Below are 20,934 nucleotides of genomic sequence, written 5' to 3'. Positions count from 1 at the left end.
GTAGTACCTATATATGTAATATCAAAGCAATTGGACATGTGGTTTTAAACAAGAAGTCGAAAATATCACTTTTTACCAAAAATGACAAAAATATTCACCAAAATTAGAGAATTACGGATATCATTACAAAATGAACAAATCTGAGAGAGGACCACATGTAATACCTATACATGTAATATCAAAGCAATTGGACTTACGGTTTTTAACAAGGTGAAAATATCACTTTTTACCAAAAATTACAAAAATATTCACCAAAATTAGAGAATTGAAGATATCATCATGAAATGAACAAATCTGAGAGAGGTCTACCCAATACACCAAGTATCAAAGCATTCAGGCTTGTAGTTTTCAAGAAGAAGTCGAAAAAGTATAACATTGACACGGACGACGACGGACAATCACTCATATGATAAGCTCCGCTCGACAAAGTCGACAGCGGAGCTAAAAAAATGATTTCAAGTAGCGCCAATGGCAGTGGCAGCCATATTGAAAAGCAACAATACCAATTTCTAAAGTAAACCATTCTGATCAAATTTATTTTTTACCATAGAGTTGATTGGTGGTGAAAAAAAAAACAATGACAATAAAATTCAAAAAAGACTGATAAGAATTACTCTATTTTGTTACACTGTATATAGATGTACTGTCAATTGCCTATCGATTGTTTTCTCGGCTAGGAATTGTCGTGATTTGATGGCATTCGTGAAGACAGAATCTCGTTAAAGTTGCTGACACAATGTGTATAAACCAAGAGAAATTTTCACTGCTAAAAATATCATGAATTTCACAAACTCATGAAAATTTGTCGTATGTGAAATTAAATAGGTTTTAATACTGTATATCGAACATCGCTTTCATGGCCACCCAAATCTCAGTACTATAAAATCTGTATTAGAAATCGCAGCTTCTATTAAAATGGTACAATGCAACAGAAGGGATGGGGACATACGAGAAATGATGAATTTTTGGTTCTCAATTATTCAAAAAGAATGGGTACGGTACGACTTCTATAAGGGATGTAGCTTCTAATACAGATTTTACAGTATTTTGAATGTGCATTCAAGATCTTTGATTCGTCTGTGATCACATGACTTGAACTGCCATGAATATACGAAATGCATCATTTTACTGGAATAGATAATTGGCCCAAACAGAAGTGAAGTTATGTCTGTCAATCTGTGTATTGTGTTTTACAAATGCATTATATTTTCAAAATTTGTCATAGTTCCATGGAAATGTTTTCTGGATTTAATGTGTGAAATTAAGTGAAAACTCTCCAAAGTCACATGCATTCCTCATAGTGAAAATTGTAACCATCTGAATTCCTTGAAATGCATATCACATACTAGACAGCAAAAGATGGCCACATAATACATTTTTTCTAATGAAGAAGCACTTCTGTGCTGTTTTAATTACATACATTGGTGTGAGCAATGTTGTTTGAGCAGGAAAATCTGCTTGATTGCAAAACTGGAAAAAAAAATTATATTTTATTGACATAACTCGCCAGATGAAAATAATGGCATCCATTAAACCAATTAACATCACAGAATTGCTTTTGTTACCAGAGAAACAGTGCATCTTCATCATGTGATACCCCAAGAATGGTCTTATCTAAAACAAACTTACAAGATTTACCAGTAACCACCCCCGGTAATGCCATAACACAGTGGCAAAATATAACACCACAAAATAAATTTGCAATATAGTGTATCTGAAAATTTTGCACACTAAATAATGAAACAACTCAAAACACACACAAAACTGCCTTGTTTTTCAAAATGTACAACTTGAATAAGATCTTTTATTCTACATACGGTCAAAATCTCTTGTTTCTTAGGAAATTTGTGAAACTAAACACAAGGTTTTCATCATATAATTAATATACGAAATGATACAAAAGTAGACGACCACCATTTATTCTTCAACTAGGACTAATTGAATGAGATGGACATTAACACCACTCGCCATGTCTACAACACTAATGAATCCGTATCGTAATCAACCACATTTGGGGGAAAGTCACTGGGACTCCCAAGTGAAATGTCACCAGCTACAATACTTTGCCATTTTACCCTATCTTGTGGTGATTATCCTCTTGCAAAATTAAACTGGTTTACAGTAAAGTTGCGGCTGGAAAGTACCGGGTAACTGTTTTATTTGTAACAAATAGGGGAGTGCTTAAAACACAAATGAAGAGTTGAGATACAAAATGGAGCAATAATGATAGGGGTTGGGCCAGCAGCAAAATAGTTTTCCCCCAAAAGCTCTTCCTGAAGATCAGCTTTGTGCTTAGATACAAACACTTATACAGAAGTTATCTTAAAGCAGGCTTGTGATCAAGTCATTCCTACTAACAGTCGATAACATTTCAATGCAATTTATAATTTTCATGATTAAACAAATTATCATGTCACCAAACATGGTGTCGTATATACAAAACAATGAATCAAATACGGTCTCATACAAACAAACAAATCTCCAAATATGGTTCATTTGATGGCATATTACTCCCAAATATGGCATTCTATGGTCAAAATATGATCATAATAACTTGTCCACAAAATATAGTGAAAATTCTCAAATAAAAAAAATATTTGGAAGAACGGTGAAATTAATCAGTGGAAAAATTCCTCTTACAATGATGAAGTCTTACAATGAGGCTTGACTTAGTATCATGGCAAAGATAAGGGTAAGTGAGTAAGCAAATGAGAGGGCGCTGTTCATAGTGATGCAAGTTTTCAATTGCAGTCAAAACGCATCAAATTTACCAAGAAAACAAATAGACTACCAAAACCATTCATTCATGTAATATGTGAAGTATCATCAGTTGCAATGTACTTGCATTTTCTTTTCTCTGTATTCTCTCGAGATTCGAAAGCTTGCATATCTAACATGAAATATGATTAATTTACATTGTAACAATTTGTCGATGACTTTTGCTTTTCTAGACGACAATCTGTTCCACTGAGCTGAGCATGCTGGAACAGAATTTGAGCATGATAATTGTGATGGTGCTGGGTGTGGATTATCGTAGCATCATGCTCATTCGGTCATCATCTTCCATCTCAATAACTTCAAACTAAAGTACTAACAAAATGTACCGAAACGCCAGTTATTTTTTTTCTCATATCCGAGTGATCAGCACACAATGTAGAGAGAATTCCTAGAGTATGACAGGCATACTACTTGGTGCTATGCTTTTGGTGATGATTGAAGGCTTAGTTACAGTTGCTGTGGCTGCTGTTGATACCATAGGAACACGCACAGTAGATACTGGTATTGATGTAACAGTTGGTGGTCGTGAAGACGTCTGTAAACTAACTGGATTTTTCTGTGCACCTAATGTTATTTCGGATTCCTGAGATAGTGAGGCTTGGAGAGCCAATACACAATTACTTGGGATCAAACAACCTAGGGAGAGAAGGGCAACAAAATTAATAAATATTTTTTTCTTTCAAGTCCACTTCTGTTTAGTTCAAACAGGTTTAACATATAGGAAAATTACCTACCCACAACTTTTGTACCGTCTTCGGCTCGAAGACGAATAAGTTGAACCTTTGAGTTGTTACCACCTTGAGAAGCGAGAACATTTTCAACTTTGCTCCAGACACTGAGTACTGATCCAGACAGGATGTGGAAGGTTCTCCTACGAAGTCCAACTTCACAGCTTAAACCAAGCATCTTCTTCTTGCAATTGCCACGCCTACATACAAAGAGATAAACATTGACAGAGAAATAACACTATTGGTAGCACATCAAGAGATGAAATCACTTTGGAAGTATGCAACTTAGTTTATTTCCCCAAAAATAAAAGCATGGAAAATCATATTTGATGAAGTAACGCACATTAGTTTGCAAAGTTTTGAGACTTCTTGAGAAGCCGCATGTTGCAACTCGTTTCAATTGGAAATCAAATGTGAAGTGTTTGCCAGTTAAGCTATACAAGACGGCAAAATATATTGCTTTAAATTTGAAATTGATGCCACTTTGTTGCTACAGTAGTGCTGATTGATAGTTCCTGCTCCTTTGCACACAATCAAATCATTCAATTTAACTCCGGTCAAATAAAGGTTTCCCTAACAGGATCATGCACAGCTTCAAAAGGGACTGCCATGGAAGGCAGGCTTTAGCAAATCCATGCAAATGTAATACTGTAGGACAGGCAAATTTCGACTAATCACGCATTTTATTATTTGTGTTCTCCTTGCAGATGGATTATTTCAACTTTGACCTTTCATTTACATGCATTTTTCAATAAATTTAAAACAGAATTTTAACAAATGAGAACAAAGAGCATTCATTATTCAATGTCTGTTACTAATTCACACATTAAAAATGAGTGTTACACTTCCACTAGCCAACACACGTTCGAGGGTTATCGCTATTATTACTGAAGTTCACACTGAAGTTCGCGACAACCATTTTGCCAAGCAAAAAATACAGAAAACAATGCATCGGTATTTAGAGACTGTTATCATTCTGTATGTGACATCAACACACCATAAGCTGGGGTTACACAAAGAACAAAAAGCCCTGGCAATATTTGATGTATATAGAGCACATCGTTGTGAAGATTTTTTGAAAGAACTACACAACAACATCACCATTGTGTTTGTTTCAGCCTGTTGTACCGATCAGCTGCAACCCCTTGATCTTGCCATCAACAAACCTTTCAAGAACTCGCTGAAATCTAACTTTCAATTGTGGTACACTGACCGTATTTTGAAGGAAATGCAGATGTCAAAGTCAATTTGGTTAGTTAGTTAGTCTATTGAAAAACACCGGGAATTGTGTACTTACCGGTAGGGCTTCCAGCATAGGGCTTGCTGGCATTACAGATCAACTGAAGCCATTTCGCAAACATGTGGAATAAGTTGACAGTCACATGAATATTCCTAAGGTGCCAGATTTTTCAAGTTTTTAACTACTATTTGTGTAAACAAGTCATTGAAAATGACACAGTCCCCGTTAAATTTGTGAAAGTTCTATTTCCGCTCGTCATATTAAAGTGGAGGGGGTTGTCCTTGAAACTTGAGTTCCAAGTGGCGTATACAACAGATTGTTTATTTACATCAAAATACGTGCTCCATGTTGTAGTAATATGGCCAAAAATAAAAACACCCGTTATTTGGCCATCTTTGATCTGATTATGAAACACACTGATATGTATGATGTATGTGCCAAATACGAATGAAAATGGTACATAAATTGTGGGAAATATAGTAGTAAGGCCAAAAAGTCAGATGGCTGTCAATCGGCCATCCTTGACCAGATTTTAAAACAAATTGTCATGAACATGCATCCTAACATGTATAAAGTACATGTATGTGCCAAATATGTGCCGCATAAAAAAAACAAAAACAAGATGCCTGCCAGTCGACCCAATTGCGAAATAAATCGTCATGGACATGTATCCTAACATATATAATCTATGTACCAAGTTTGAATGACAACTGACAAAGCATGTCCAAAATACAACATTTTCAAAAAACAAGATGGCTGCCAGTCAGCCATTTTGAATCGAATCGCTAAACCACTGCATGTGCATATGTCCCACATAAAGTACTAGGCACATGCAAAGAATGAACGGAATAGGTCCAAGGGATTCTGAGTTATAGTGCGTCCGTCCGGAGACCGAATTATAAGTCCCCGTTTTTGTACTTCGTCCGAACGGGAACTAAAAAAATATTTATTGACTGTGAATACATTTTTTTTAAACAACAAAATAGAAACATTAAATGAATACGTTGTTTTTTTCACTGCCTGAATTACGTGAATGCGGGTGTGTGGTGTGTTGTGTACATCGGTGGTAGTACAAAAATACAGCGCCCCTAGCGACGAAATTAAAATAAATAAACCCAAAACGAAATTTTCACACATTTTAATTTTACTGCAGAGAGCCACCTCAGCGAACCACGCAAAAATTAAAATGCTAAAATAATTTCCCGTTCTACTGTAACACTTTCCTAAAAGAAACAAAACATTGTGACAAAGCTAGCATTCTTTATTCCACAACCACAGTCAGTCAAGGTACTTACCAAAATGCATGACAACATTGTGTCTCGGCGGCTGAATACTGTGTCACCCAAACACCTTTTGCATCGTCCACAGAAATTTTCTTGTATTTTTTCCTGATTTCATCAAGGGTTTCTAATTTTAACTGCCTACCAGTATTTGGACGGTATACACGGTATAATCTCCTCCTTAGATTGGTTGATGTTTGCATTGCTAGTATTGCTGTTCGTTTGTTGTTTCTCACCTACAAACAAGATTTATTTACTTAGTGTAATCATTCTATGATTCAGAGTGAATAACCTTTGACCTATTTTCAAAATTAACATGATTGAGAGCATGTATCTCTGCCCACCATAAATTTCCAACTTAAAACATAGTTTAACTTTGGTGACCTTGCCCTCTGTTATATAATATTATTTCCTTTATCATAGTTTGTTTCAATATGAATATGCATTGTCATAATTAATTTTCAATACAAACAAGTTTTAGGATTGAAACAGCAGTGGGAAAGCAGTCTACCAAAAGTCCTTGATTGATCCCACAATGTTTCTCTTATACCTGAAATAAAATAAGTTTTCCCAGGACTATTTCATCACAACTTTAGACAAAAATTAAAGCATGCCGCTCATTCATGGTACTTGCTCTATTCTATCTTCTGATAGAACACAACAGTATTTACTGTGAAATACTTTATTCCGCTTAGAATATATTTTCGCTATTTTCACTGACGGGACATTCAGTGAAAATAAAATCCAGCGAATTTACTTTTTTTCCTATATTTTACATTCAACTCATCAAAAATCAGTGAAAAAAATTTCATGCAAAACTCGAAAAAAACTTTTTCAGTAAAAATTAATTCCAGGTAAAATATAATATTTTACAGTATGCACATTACCTGCTGTGATACATAGAAGCCATCTTCACTTCCAGTTTGATCTTTCCATATATTAATAGCACCCTCCCATGATAAACCTCTCTCGGCACTCACCTGCGAACACACACAAAATACATAAAATAGTTATCTTTTCTGCTTATGAGTTTAAAAGTTCCTTTAATAAATACCAGAAAGCTGAGGCTATTGACATAACTGTCACATTTCATGATTGGCTACTGAACACCTAACTGGAGTCTATGGTGGGTATGAACTATGTGAATAGGCGGGTTCGGAGAACCCTCTGCCTAAATTCACTACGTTCAATTACCCACCATAGACTCTGGTCAGTCAAAATGACTATTTTGAACTGTAGGCAGAGTCAGACGTCGATATGTAGCGAGTTTTTCGAGCAAACAGAAAAATGATGAAAGTCTTTTCCCAGTCCAGGATGAAATACAATATTCAGTCAACACCCTAGTTAAGGCCCAAAAAAGGGGGGTGTCTTACATTGCCTGTGCTGTCCCCGGAGCAAGAAGCCAAAATGCTGCTACGGTGACAGGGTTTGGTGTGCCCGAGAAAGCTAGGCCCCCAACCCAATTCTGGGGGGTAGTAAGCTTTCAAAGTAAAGACCAAAACAGTTCTGCATGAGGGCATAAGCCGCAAAGCGGAACCTGGGTACTTCCATTGGAGTGCTGACGGTAGAGAAATCTGTCTGCATAAAATGCCAAGACTGACTTATTGCCTATGCGCAGGGACCCTTGTGCTTGTTCGGGCCTATCCTGCCTGCCTGGGCCGAAACACAAAGACATGTGCCTGGCACCCCGTCCAAATCCTTAGTACGGTTTGTTAGCAACTCGGTGCTCAAACCGGGCAGAGAAGCAATTCCTCCTGACCCTCCGGGCAGACAAAAATTTGACAGCCGGGGGATGACGATCGGGTGAGGATCGTGTCCTGGGATTTGGTTCTAAACGAGAAACCTGATTCATGTTTTTCGCACAACTTGACTGTCCATAACGGCGGTACATCATCCGAGAAGGACAATGTCCCCAGCTCTGGTCGTTGTCTCCCTGAGGCGAGGGCCAGTAGGAAGACTATTTTAAGGTCAATAAATTTGAGTGGTACTGATTAGAGAGGCCCAAAGGGCAGTCTGCTTAGAGCGGACAACACAGCCAACAAGTCCGAGTTGGGCAGTTCCCTTGTATGGGGTCTTGGCATCTGGAAAGCAGTAAATAGTCTCCTAATAATAGGACAATCGGCTAGTCTTGTTCCTGTACGTTTTCAATGGTGGGGGACAAGGCCGACCTGTAGCCAAAGATCGCTGCATAGGACAAACCCACTTAGTCAAACAGGTGGACGAAGGAGCCTGCTACCTGGCCAATAGAGGGATGGTATGGATCAATCTCCCTTCCAATACGACCCAACGAAATTTGAATACTTGGCCCAGCTGGGCGATTCGAAGGAGATAGCAACTCGCTGGGTGCAGGTATGTGCAGGTAGGCCCCGCTTAAATCTAGTGGGGATAGCCAGCCGAAACGGTGGATTGAGAGAAGAACCCTGAATGGCGTCTCCATGTGGAACCGATCGATGAGCACATACTGATTCAGTCTGCCTAGGTCCAAAACTGGACGCCCGCTACTTGTAGATTTGGTACTACGAACACATTTGTGTAGAAGCCTGGACTTAGTTCCGACTGATGTACCCTGTGTATGGCGCCTTTTCCCAGCAAACTGCTACTTCCTGTCTGATTGGTTCTGCCTTGCGGGAGTCCCCTGGCAGTGCCCAACAGGGGAGACACTGACGAGGGAGATGGAGATTTCAGCGGTATCCCGTAACAGGATGTCACCACCTGGAGTGGTCCAGGGATTGGTCACCCGCTGTCTCCAAACAGGACTACACCGGCCCAATCTGTGTACGACAGGGATATGTTGCCATGGGCTCGGCAGTTGCGAGGGAGGTGCTCTCTTCTCCCATGAGGTGAGTTCCCCAAAGCCTGAAGTAGTCACTAAGTTCTGACCTAGCCACTCGCCTAACACATGCCTGTGGCCCACCAGTAAATGTGTCGCCTGGTCTAGAAGGCTGGTGCGTCCTGCCTCCGAGGTCTCAGAGTCCTGGGCGTGCACAATAATGCGCTCAAGCAACTCTGCCCTCAGGGCTGGATGGGTAGTCTCTGATTGAGCTGGCGAGAACGCCCATGGAACGCGGCTGTCCCTCTTTGCCCGGTTTGCCAAACGGAAATTCGTGGTACCGGGGTCTGGGGAAGGAGCCTTGGGATCCGGTTGGGGGAGTTTTGGTCTTATCCCACACTATGGGGTCTGATCCCGAAACCACACCGACCGGGTAGTGTTTGGTCCAGCGGGAAGTGTTGCCTAATGTTTTCCCCACCCGGGGGCCTTAAGTGTTACGTCCTCCACGGCTGACCAACGTCCGCCCATCAACACCGTTTGCGCCCTGCGCCCCACTCCGCACACGGATGAACAGGGAGAGACGTGCCGACGGGGTTGCTTTGGATCACAACGCCCGTGATCCCATAAGCATTGAAGCAACTTTAGGTGGTCGCCTTAGGATCAAGGGTGGGAGCATTTACACCGTATCACTGGGATCGATGATACTATGTATCACCCCAAAAACGTGGCTCACCGAGTCATTACGAATGGAAGACTCTGAGGGACGGCCTGGAATACCGGCTGTATCTGACACGAGCGAACTGAGTCTCCCGTCACTTTAAATATGTGAGAGGGAGCTTGTTCGACTGTGCGTTTCATGACAGGGTCGGTAAGAAGGGAGTCAAAACCCACAGCGGAGACGGGACACAAGGATAAATTCGTTACCGTTGTACCGTTAAGGCGCGACGAACCCTGGCTGGCTGAAAGTTGGGAGGGTCAACATGTGCCCTGCCCTGAAAGCCCTGCCCTGAGATCGGAGGCTTGGCTGCCAGCACCCCGTTGACATTCAGTGCCCAAGGCTCCAGAGGCGGCCTGGTGCAATTAGCCTGAGTCTGAGCCTCGGCCTCACCCAAAATTAGTGGGAGAGCCGCGGCTGGGAACAGGGGTTCCCCGGAAGAGACGTGTTTGAATGCAAACATGCTTTTGTGTTTCTTCCTGCTTGCCCACCGAGGGGCCGCAGTGGAGACAGCTCACTCCGACTGCTTCTGACAGAGAAAAAATAGTGGTACCTCCACCATCGGGCCTCGGACGTCCCGGTACAAGAAGCACCGGTAGCCGAGCTTGAAGACTTTCCACTCATGCCAAACACGCAACTCACTTTGACTGATTTGTTTACTGGACGCGCGACCTTGCTGTGAAAAAACGAGCGACGCGGTATGTCTCAGCGATTTTGATGGCTCTGAAAGAAAAATCTCAGGTCTCAGAACTCCAGTGAAAAACACACGCCTTCACGGCAAAAACCCCGAACCCCGCACGCAGCTACGACAAAAGTATCTTGGATGCGGGTTCTATGCCATTAAATTCAGAATATAACCACTGCACAGTCGACTCAAAACACGAGGAGACCAAAAAAAAACGGCAACGAGCCCTGGTGCTGTCATTACATCTATACATTTCTAAATACATTGTAAACGAGCCATGCATGGCACAGTCCTCTTTAGTTATCAAATTTAAGATATATAGATTTGTTTATAGTAATATAGCTGGAATATAATCATGTCAGGAATATGATTTTTTAACATTAAAATGATTGACATTTGTATCTGATCGTCAAACAAGTACTTGTCCATATTGAAAGATATTGCTCTAGAACAGCATTCAAAATCAGCCATTTTGAATACATGTATATATATAACCAGTCAAAGCATTTAAGAGATATGGGTCTAGAAGCCCAATCATTAAAGCAAAATGGCCGTCAGTCAGCCATTTTGAATCCAATCTAAAAAATAAAATGACGTGCATCAGGAACCCGTCTAATGTCTGTGCCAAGTTTGAACGAAATCCATCCATAAATGCCAGAAATGCTTGATATATGATGATTTTTTAGTACAAAAATGACCACTATTCAGGCATTTTGAATAGGATCGTCAAACCAATATATCTGTTTATCTATGACATGATGTATAATGAATATTTAAAAGTCAGAGATATGGCACGAGAGGCACATTCATTAAAACAAAATGGCCGCCAGTTGGCCATTTTGAATCTTATCTGAAAAACAAAATTATTTGCATCAAGGTCCCATAACGTCTAATGTATACCAAGTTTGAACGAAATCCATCTGTAAACAGCCGAGAAATGCTTGATTTTTAGGATTTTTTAGCACAAAAATGGCCGCCATTCGGCCATCTTAAATCAGATCGTGAAACAAAATGATGTGCATCAAGGTCCTATAATGTCTAAATTATATACCAAGTTTGAACAAAATCCATCTATAAACAGCCGAGAAATGCTTTATTTTGATGATTTTTAGCACAAAAATGGCCACCATTCGGCCATCTTGAATCAGATCGTGAAACAAATTGATGTGCATAAGTATAATAACATGTATGATGTATGTGTGAAGTTTGATTGTGATTGGTCCAAGCATTTCTAAGATACAGGTCCAGACGCACGCACAGACGCACACACGGAGGTCAAAACATAAGTCCCCGTTTTCGGACTGCGTCTGAACGGGAACTAATAAAAGACGACATGCATGAGGGAAATAAAATACAGTTGTAAAAGGTGCCGCCGCGAAACCAACAAGTGGTTACATAGTGGCGCCGGGTTTTAATTTCTTTGTTGTGGAAAAAACATTACACACAAAGGGGAAAACGACACAAGGGTAAAAAAGACAAGAAAAACTTATCCTACCAGCTAGAATGTCGGATGTCGCGGCTGCGGCAATAACCCACGCTAGAAACCCGGACAGGAAAAAAAAGCAAACGAGCCAGGTAGAGCCGCTCAGAATCATTCCCGACGAGGCGGAGATGACAAAAGAGTGATTGTACAGCCGTTTATGGCGCTGCCATATGGCCTTGGTCACGTGGTTCGTGACGTAAGGGAAAGAGAATCTTGGGGTCATGGGGCTTCCCCTGACCTAGATTCTATCTCTCCGTCACCGGCAGAATCGCTGATTAATGCTTACAGTTCAAAATAGTCATTTTGACTGACGGGAGTCTATGGTAGGTAATTGAACGTAGTGAATTTTAATACAAGATTGTCTCTGATTGGTTACCAAATCTAATTAGGAAGCCAATCAGAAAACATCTTGCCCTGGATGAGTGACTTACAAAGTTGCCGCCAATTGGCTGACCTTACTTGTTTCACACCCAAAAATAAGTGAGATGATATAGATACACTATAAAAGCAGAAACTACATTATATAGTAGTTGTAAGGCTAGTTAGTTAGTGTAAATGTTAGCTGATTAGCCCTGCGTACAGTGCTGTGTGTAATGGGACGGGTTTGGTTGACAGATGTCCCCACCACAGCCCTGCGAACTTCCATAGACAAAATCCGGGACTTTGAAAAATATTACTTTTTTAATGAAATAACATGACCAGGTATCCAAAATGATGATCGATACCAGATATATCCAGAACTCTCAGTTCGGAGTCCAATTGTGGATGAAATTGGCTACTTTGCCCTAAAAACAAACGCATTCTCTTGCAAGAATGAAATAATCAAAGAAAGCTTAGAAAGAACTCCTGTGTGCTGAGAGTATTGGAGACACATTAAAAATTAATTAAAAATTACTTGAACTTGAGATATTGATGGAAAAGCTTATGCAAATAAGGTAACTAATATGAACAGATTTAAGTGTAAAACTAATAAGGTCTGCACAATGTAAAAGATTTTTGTAATATAATATCTATGTACCAAGTTTCATTGAAATGTGAAAAAATATTAATTATTATGCTAATTAGTGAATTAATATGAACAGATTTTAACCCAAAATTAATCAGGCTGCCTATTGTCCTAGAGCATTTATGTACCAAATTTTATTCAAATGTGATGATCAGTACTTGAGATACAAGTATTAATTAATTAATTATGTTAATTAGGTGATTAAGAAGCATAAATATTTACCAAAACCTAATATGGTGTATATTCCTAGATTCATTGAAATGTGGTGATGAGTACTCTTTAAAAGTGTCATTAAAATCCAATGAGTAGTTCTTTAGATATCAGTGCAACAGCCATAGAACAGTAACAAATTAACTAATTATGAAATTAGGTAATTAATATGCAAAATTATTTACCCCAAAATTAATCAGGTCTCTGCATAGTCCTAGAAGATCTATGTTGCAAGTCTCATTGAAATGTGATGATTAATACTTGAGATGACAGGTGAAAAGCTGAAAATTAACTAATTATGCTAATAAGGTAATTAATATGCACAAATATTTACCCCAAAACTAATTAGGTCTCTGCACAGTCCTCAAGTAACTATGTACTAGGTTTCATTGAAATGTGATCATTATTGCTTGAAATATCAAAAGCTGAAAATTAATTAATTATGCAAATTAGGTAATTAATATGTACTGAAATTACCCTAAAAACTATCAGGTCTGTGAAGTGTCATATGTCATCTATGTACCAAGTTTTATTGAATAGTTATGATTAGTACTTGAGATATCAGTGGAAAAGCCGAAAATTGAATAATCATTATGTAAATTAGGTAATTAATATAAACCGATTTTTATCTAAAACTAATCAAATCTGCACATTAGTTCAGAGCATCCATGTGCCAAGTTTCATCAAAGTCCAATGAGTAGTTCTTTAAATATAAGTGGAACAGTCATGGAACAGCTGAAAATCGGTTAATTATCATGCAAATTAGGTTATTAATATTCATGGATTTTTACCCAAAACTAATCAAATATGCGTATTAGTTCAGAGCATCCATGAGCAAAGTTTCATCAAAAATCCAATGAGTGGTACTTCAGATATCAGTGGAACAGTCATGGAACAGCAAAAAATCAGCTAAGTGTTATGCAAATTAGCTAATTAATATTCATGGATTTTCACCAAAACCTAATCAACTCTGCACATTATTACAGAGCATCTATGTACCAAGTTTCATCAAAATTTGATTAGTGGTTCTTGAGATAACGGTGGAACAAAAAAAGTGACAGACATACACACAGACAGGGTAGCTGCAAAGGACTCCCTTTTGTGCTTCGCACATGGGAGTAAAAAAATGGCGGCGTTTGGTGGATAATTCCTCCGGTACCTACGCGTTTACAATTTGTCCGTCTTTACTAGTTGTTATTTAAAGACATTTCAGTTTTAGATAACTTTGTAATGGTTGTTACAGATAACTATCGTCATTTCAAAAGATTTCGGCTGGGAAACTACTTATTTTTAACTTGCGCACCAATTACGGTGCGCTCCGGGACTTTGTCTAAGGAGGTACGCAGGGCTGTGGTGGGGACATCCATCAACCGAACGCGTCTCCGTACACACAGCACTGTACGCAGGGCTATTAGCTGATAGGCATGAATGTATCAAACTGCGGCAAAACTCAATCTATTGTATCATTATCCTTTGCTGAATGAAGCATAAATTGAACTGAAACATAAGGATTAATATAAATTAGGAAATTAGAGGAGAAAGTAGAAAAACTTTTGCTTTCTGTTAATTTTTTGCGATTTTTTTCTGTACTGATAATTATTATATGTTATATGATTTATTTCACCAATAATAATAACAATTCTAGTAATCTTATAATAATAATAATAATAATAATTTCTTGGTGGACCACAGAGGTAGTTCATCCGAACTAATTTAGTCTGTGGCCCAATCCTAACCAATATACATTTCTATGCAGGCTATATATATATATATATATATATGTTTATATACGTGCACACACATACATATATACACATACAAACAAAAAACAAAATCTCCAGAAATAAATAAGTAAAATAATAATAATAAAAAAAAAATGAGAGAAAAAAAGAAAGAAAAAAAAATGGAGCTGTTAATGCGCTACTCTGCACATCATATTATTAGTGGAACAAGCGTGGGCAAGTACAAATAAAGTTTAGCTGCAAATAATATTTGTATCATACATATGATAAAGCTAGTATTTAAATATTAAAGTACGGTGTTCAGTATATGTTGTTTTAGGGAACTTTTGAAAGTTATTCTATTAGTAATTTGTTTGATTGGCTCAGGTAGAGAATTCCAATGTTTTATTTTAAAGTATGTTGGGAAAGTGAAAGATTCATCCTGGGGACATAGTAGTTATTACCTGACGCAAGTCGTGTTGGATATAAATGAGGTAGAGGGGAGAGATAGTCATTGATAGTATGGGCATAGCGGTTGCTTTTCAGATCATAAATGAACAGACATATCTTAAATTTACACAACTTGTGAATATCAAGTATGCCCAGTTTTTTAAATAGAGGGGCAGTATGTGCATTGTAAACAGCAAATGAGATAAGCCGTACAACTTTCTTTTGCAAAAGAAGGATAGGCTCTAATAGTGGATGATAGGCGTTTCCCCATACTTCTAAACAATAACTAATATGCGAGAGAATCAGGGAATTGTATAACAAAAGTAAAACTGATTTGGGCACATAATGTCTGATCTGGGAGATAATACCAACTTTGGGGGCAATTATTTTTTTTACTTTTTCAATGTGAGGTTTCCAGTTGAGGTTGCTATATTCTGGTTGCTATAAGAAAAATAAAACATAGTTGAACTCTGGTGACCTTGCCCTTTGTTATATAATATTATTTCCTTTATCACAGTTTGTTTCAATATGAATATGCATTGTCATAATTAATTTTGAATACAAACAAGTTTTGGGGTTGAACCAACAGTGGGGAATCAGTCTACTGAATGTCCTTAAAAGATGTAAATATCTTACACAAACATTGGTGCCTAATTTGTTTATTTTAAAGGACATACTTTCCAGCTATTTTCAAAGTAATTTGGATATTTTAGTATAAAAACAAAGGCCTCATTCTCAGAAAAAATATAACAGATAACAGAAAATCTTAGTATTTTGTACAGGTGTCTGTCAAAAATTAATGATTTACCAAGACAAATATGAACTGCCTTATTATATCAATTGTGTGACTACTGTATTATTTGAAAAGTAAAAAAAACGGCCCCGAGGAACATCTATCATGTTGCAAGCTCTACTTTGTATGCAAATCAACTCAAAGCGTTATAGTGATTGGAATGCATGTAAAAGCATATGGCTAATCAGAGTTTACATAGCATATGACATTGAACAGATGTTGAATTGCCAAAGAATGCCAATAGTTAGTTGGTGTCCAGTGGAGAGAGAAGTCAACGGTACTGTTGCCTCAAGAGAATCTACATCTTCAAACTCTGCAATCTTTGTTTTTTTTGGAATCGAGTATTTAAATTAGTATTATAAAAGCTCTATAATTCTGTTCTTATAGCTTAAACAAATTCCTGTGAATTTTGCTTTCAAAAATTATATACATGTTCTTCAACAAAAAAATGTTTTATCAAATGAACTGTTTGTCAAATACAGAATACATATTTTTGAGTAAAATTTTCTTTTCAAAATGTGGATGCAACAATTTGCTTTCAAGTATTTTTGCATTGTACTTGTTTTGATAACTTTGAACGAAACAGATTGGCTTCAGATCTTGTGTATCAGACTGTGCAACAACTCTCTCCGTGAATTGGCATTGAACCCCAGTCTAGTATTCCCATGGGATTTGGGAGATACATTACCAATGATATTATTACATGATAAATAATTTGCTTCAATCAACACATACAACAAACAGTCAAAATATTTTATCAAATTTTGCATGATATTTTCACACAGGACATCCGTCGTTCATACTAAAGAAAGATTTTAACCTGATTAATTATGTGCCCAAGTTTGATAAAGTTTGGAATAGAATTAGTAAAGTTATTGTGCACACATTAACAATTATTAACAATGTCGGCGACAACAACGACAACAGCAATGACTACGACAGACTTTTTTTCCTTAATACACCTTTCCCTTTCCATCTTTGATGATACGGGCAAGGTAATTAAAAACAAAAGAATAATTAAAATCACAGTATATTTTTCAAGAAATGGACTGAAATCACAGTGATGTCAGTTTTGACTACTCACCGTGACAAGTTCAGTGATAGCAGTTCCTGTTGAAAAACTTCCAACAAAGGTTTTACTATCAAGTTTCCTAACTCTCTCCGATTCATCAGCGCCAACATCTACAAAGTGAACAGAAAACATCTCAACTAACAGTTTTTTAATTAAATTACAAAATCTGTAGTATGAATCGGGTCATCAGTTCTAATAAAAGTCTGGTTTTAAATCCACATATTGTTTTTGTGCAATTCAAAATGGCCGCCAAATAGCCAGATTAAACATACTCCTGATATTCCTAAATACAGGGTTACGCTCATGTAGAAAATAAAGACCAGTCATGCTACCATGTGCATGGGGGTTGATCTACGTTAATTCACTTGCTATCAGCAAAAAAAAAAAAATTCAGGCAGGCAAACAGCCTACTATACAAGTAGCATGTTGGTAATATATTGTAGGCAACTATAATTACCTTTGAAAGTTTATTAAATTTTCATGATATGTTTTTTCTTATTCATAAACAGTGTTCTCCCCAGGCTCAGAGGCAAGCATAGAGGTCTAATTTGCATGCTAATTTGCATACTAATTTGCATATTTTTCAGGATTCACTCTCACAAAAACAAACATACAAGACAGTATTAAAATGTATGAGAGACTTTATTTAAATTACATAATACTTTACATAATATACCATAATTTGACAAGATCGTCATTTAATGTGAACTGTTCCATAAAACTTAGTCTAAACTAATCCTTCTGACTTTGTTGTGCTCCAAACATTGGCTGCCTTACTGTAGTTAAACTCGATCGTCATAGACTTGCACGGGATTTTGTTCCATAAAGAAGATCCACTCTTTGCAATCATGTTGTGCTTTGAGCATTAACTGCACAACATTCCTAGTGGGAAAAAATGAAAAATAATAAAAAAAAACAATGAGGATTGAGGTTCAAATAAATGTAAACATAACGATTGAATTGTGCCACGATCGGGAACCCAGTGCCGTACGGATAGCATTTCGTCTGCAAAACATGTTGTTTACATGTTGGTTTTGTCAGGTCAACGACAAGGAGACTCGGGAATTTCGAGGAAAAAAAACATGAGGTCACTATTCAATTAAAATTAAAACGTAACGATAGAATTATGTATACAAATCGGGATTCCATCAATCATCGCGCGTGATGATAGCAGCTGTCGTTCGCAAGACGTTGACAGGCCGCCATCTTGGAAATACCTACACAGGTCAACATGTGACCGGAAGATTACAAAATTCGATTTTTTTTTTGCTTGGACAAATTATAACATACGCGTACCCATTAATCTATGAAGATATCCATAAATAATCTAAAAAAAGTTGACAGTAACGAGTGATGTTTTTTTTCATGTCGTGTCTATACCAGCCTCGTGTCTAAGATGTTGATTGAAATCGGTGTAGGCCTACCATGTTCGGTGTTCTTACGATTGGCAAAATGTACACACACTGGCATTTTATTTCTAAAATTACGAAATCTTACCTGAACAATTGACCTTAACCAGGGAAATGTCTTTTTCCACGACTCATCAAAACCAGCCTCACGCCGTTTCTGGGTTTCTACACGCTTCCGTTTCTGTGCTGTGCTAGCGGTGATTGTACGTTTTAGCCGGGCGGCATCACCTTTTTTTCCTTTACATGTTTTGTCATATAGCATCTCAGTGTTTGCAACTTGAGTGACAATTTGTTCCCCATTGACAGCGTCTGTACTTCACACGTGTTTAACAATGGGACTGTTTAATTTGTCCCGGCAAGTTCAAACCGCCGTGGCGTAGACGGTGATAATTTATGCAGTGCTACGTGTGAGCGGGTCAAATGAATGTAAACAATGCATCCTATTAGCATGGCGGTGAAGTTGTAAGCATGGTGGTCCGAGCCCAATCGTGGCGGCCGGGTCGCCAAGCATGGCGGTGCCGCCATGCTTTGTTCTATGTGGGGAGAACACTGCATAAACTTACACACAATGAACGAAATATAATTTTTTTTTGTCTGTATGCACATTTGTAAGTTGTTTCATACGAGCCAGTTTGTTCAATTTGTGGAAAACTGAGGCAAATGGACCCACAGATGACCCCCCCCCCCCCCACACACACACACTCCTTCTGTTGCATACACTTGGTAACCTAGCAATCTTGTGTCTCTGGGAACTCTAAACTCATCTGTTCATGATTGGATATCAATTTACAAAGGTGTGACGTTCCTGGGACTACTTTATTGTATATGTCAGAATAGAGACTTTTGTAATGGTGTTATATGTCACCTGATCACCCAAGTGTATTGATATGTAAAAAGTAGTGCCATTGGTATGAATGCTCTCTGGTTTCTTAGATGTTTTGCGTGTTCCTGAGTCAACACATTACAAAAGGTTTACCAACAATATGCAAATGAGTTGCATGTGGTCAGCACCAAAATGTGTCAGCTATTAAAAATCAATTCCTAGTTTTGTCTTCACTGACCTAGAATTCCCATGTCCCATCTTCCATTTCTCTTAGCTTGTTGAATCAAAGCATTTAAAGTATCACTGAAAAAAGCAAATAACTTATTTTGAAGTTCAACCTCCATACCAAGTATCCGATTTAGGAACTTCGACATGCTGTTATATTCTGCAGAAAAAAAAGATGAAAAAATAGTTATTCTTGACTTACAGAAGTTATGAAAGATTGTAACTTATAAATCGTATCACATTAAAGCACTGTTACGTGAATAATTATTCATGAAGGCGTTCAAAAGATGCATTTATGACAGTCGAGTTGAAATTATTTTGCAAAGAGTTTGTTTATGTCATACATGTCTTTATTGTCTGTGCACGTTGTTCTCGCATTTGAACAGTTTCAAAAAATGAACAACATTCTATTGTTATCTTTTTCTTGAAAGATCTCTTAAGGTAGCGAGAAGGGAAATTTTCACTTTTTTCTTGATTTTTCAAAAATGTATAAAACGGTTACTTTAGACCTTGTTACATCACCCTAGGTTTACAAAAGATCGAAATTGCAAAATAACGTTGCTCAAATTAGTGTTTTAAAACACTAGCAGAAAAGACTACAACTGCCGTTTCGTGGATATTTGCATAGTGTTTATCTTTGGAAGGACTTAAATGATAACATCTTATCTGTATACTCTGTTGTTGACGATTCTGATATAACGGGTGATAAGCTTCCAGTTGCAAACAATGTGTGTTTATCTAACGTCCATTGTCAGCATTATTGTCAGTCGAGACTTCGTCGGAGAAACATGGTCATACAGTACTCATTTCGCCCAACCTTCCGCTTTTATATCGTCCGCTTATCGCTTAATTTCCGACCACACGGTCTTGTCCGACCGCATTTTAATCGCGTTTTTTTTTCGCTCGCTCGCTCATTGAAAATATTGACCGCTCGCCCAAACACTGAAAACTGGCACATGGGTGGTCGAAATGGTGGTTTTGATAGTAAAGTGTGAACATACAACTAGTATTAACTATTATTACATTCTGAACAACACTTCAAATCTAATAGCTGTATTACACTTGTATCGTGAAAGCAACTGAACTGGGACTTCTTGTTACGTGTTTTGGGTGCTTGTTCTAGATGTAATATTTTTATTTTTATTTTAATGAGACAGTTACGTGAAAAAAACCCTAGGTAACTCCTTTTGACAGAGCAGAGAAACGACGAAATGTTAGTGATTAATTCCAAAAATAACGATATCGAATCCACATCGGTCCACGTCTGGTAAAATTTGACATTCAATTTTTAAAATTAAGTCACAATCATTGAATGAGCTCGGTCTATACCGTATACGTACCGCAAAAGTGTTCCCACAAAAAATATTTTCGACTAAAAACGGCCACATGCCCTGAAAAAATCGAACAGAGCTTGACATGTATGAATAATTTATTGGGCTTAAATGAAAAACGTGTCAAATTTAGTTATAGCCATAACTATTTGGTGGCCAGTCGATGAACAATTCAAAGTCCTTCAGAGCTGAAAATCATCGACGCTACTTTGGTT

The 20,934-nt window shown here is 37.9% G+C and overlaps 1 protein-coding gene across 1 annotated transcript in view; it reads right to left on the bottom strand.

The window, feature by feature from the left end:
• Window positions 1–3,115: 3,115 nt before the first annotated feature.
• The window catches only part of LOC100366926 (protein strawberry notch homolog 1-like), a 64,736-nt gene continuing 46,917 nt past the window's right edge, over window positions 3,116–20,934 (bottom strand). Inside the window, exons 24-29 of the mRNA XM_085491707.1 lie at window positions 19,402–19,548; window positions 16,944–17,041; window positions 6,914–7,006; window positions 6,042–6,262; window positions 3,513–3,706; window positions 3,116–3,414 (exon numbers count right to left, since the gene is read on the bottom strand). Of these exons, the coding sequence (XP_085347833.1) occupies window positions 3,167–3,414; window positions 3,513–3,706; window positions 6,042–6,262; window positions 6,914–7,006; window positions 16,944–17,041; window positions 19,402–19,548 (1,001 nt within the window). The 3' untranslated portion in view covers window positions 3,116–3,166. The remainder of the gene's footprint in view (window positions 3,415–3,512; window positions 3,707–6,041; window positions 6,263–6,913; window positions 7,007–16,943; window positions 17,042–19,401; window positions 19,549–20,934) is intronic.

This window comes from Saccoglossus kowalevskii, chromosome 16 (genome assembly GCF_978046115.1).
Source record: "Saccoglossus kowalevskii chromosome 16, keSacKowa6.1, whole genome shotgun sequence".
Classification (NCBI taxonomy): domain Eukaryota; kingdom Metazoa; phylum Hemichordata; class Enteropneusta; family Harrimaniidae; genus Saccoglossus; species Saccoglossus kowalevskii.
The sequence above is the reverse complement of the archived record's forward strand: the minus strand, read 5'-3'. Positions and strand labels throughout refer to the sequence as shown.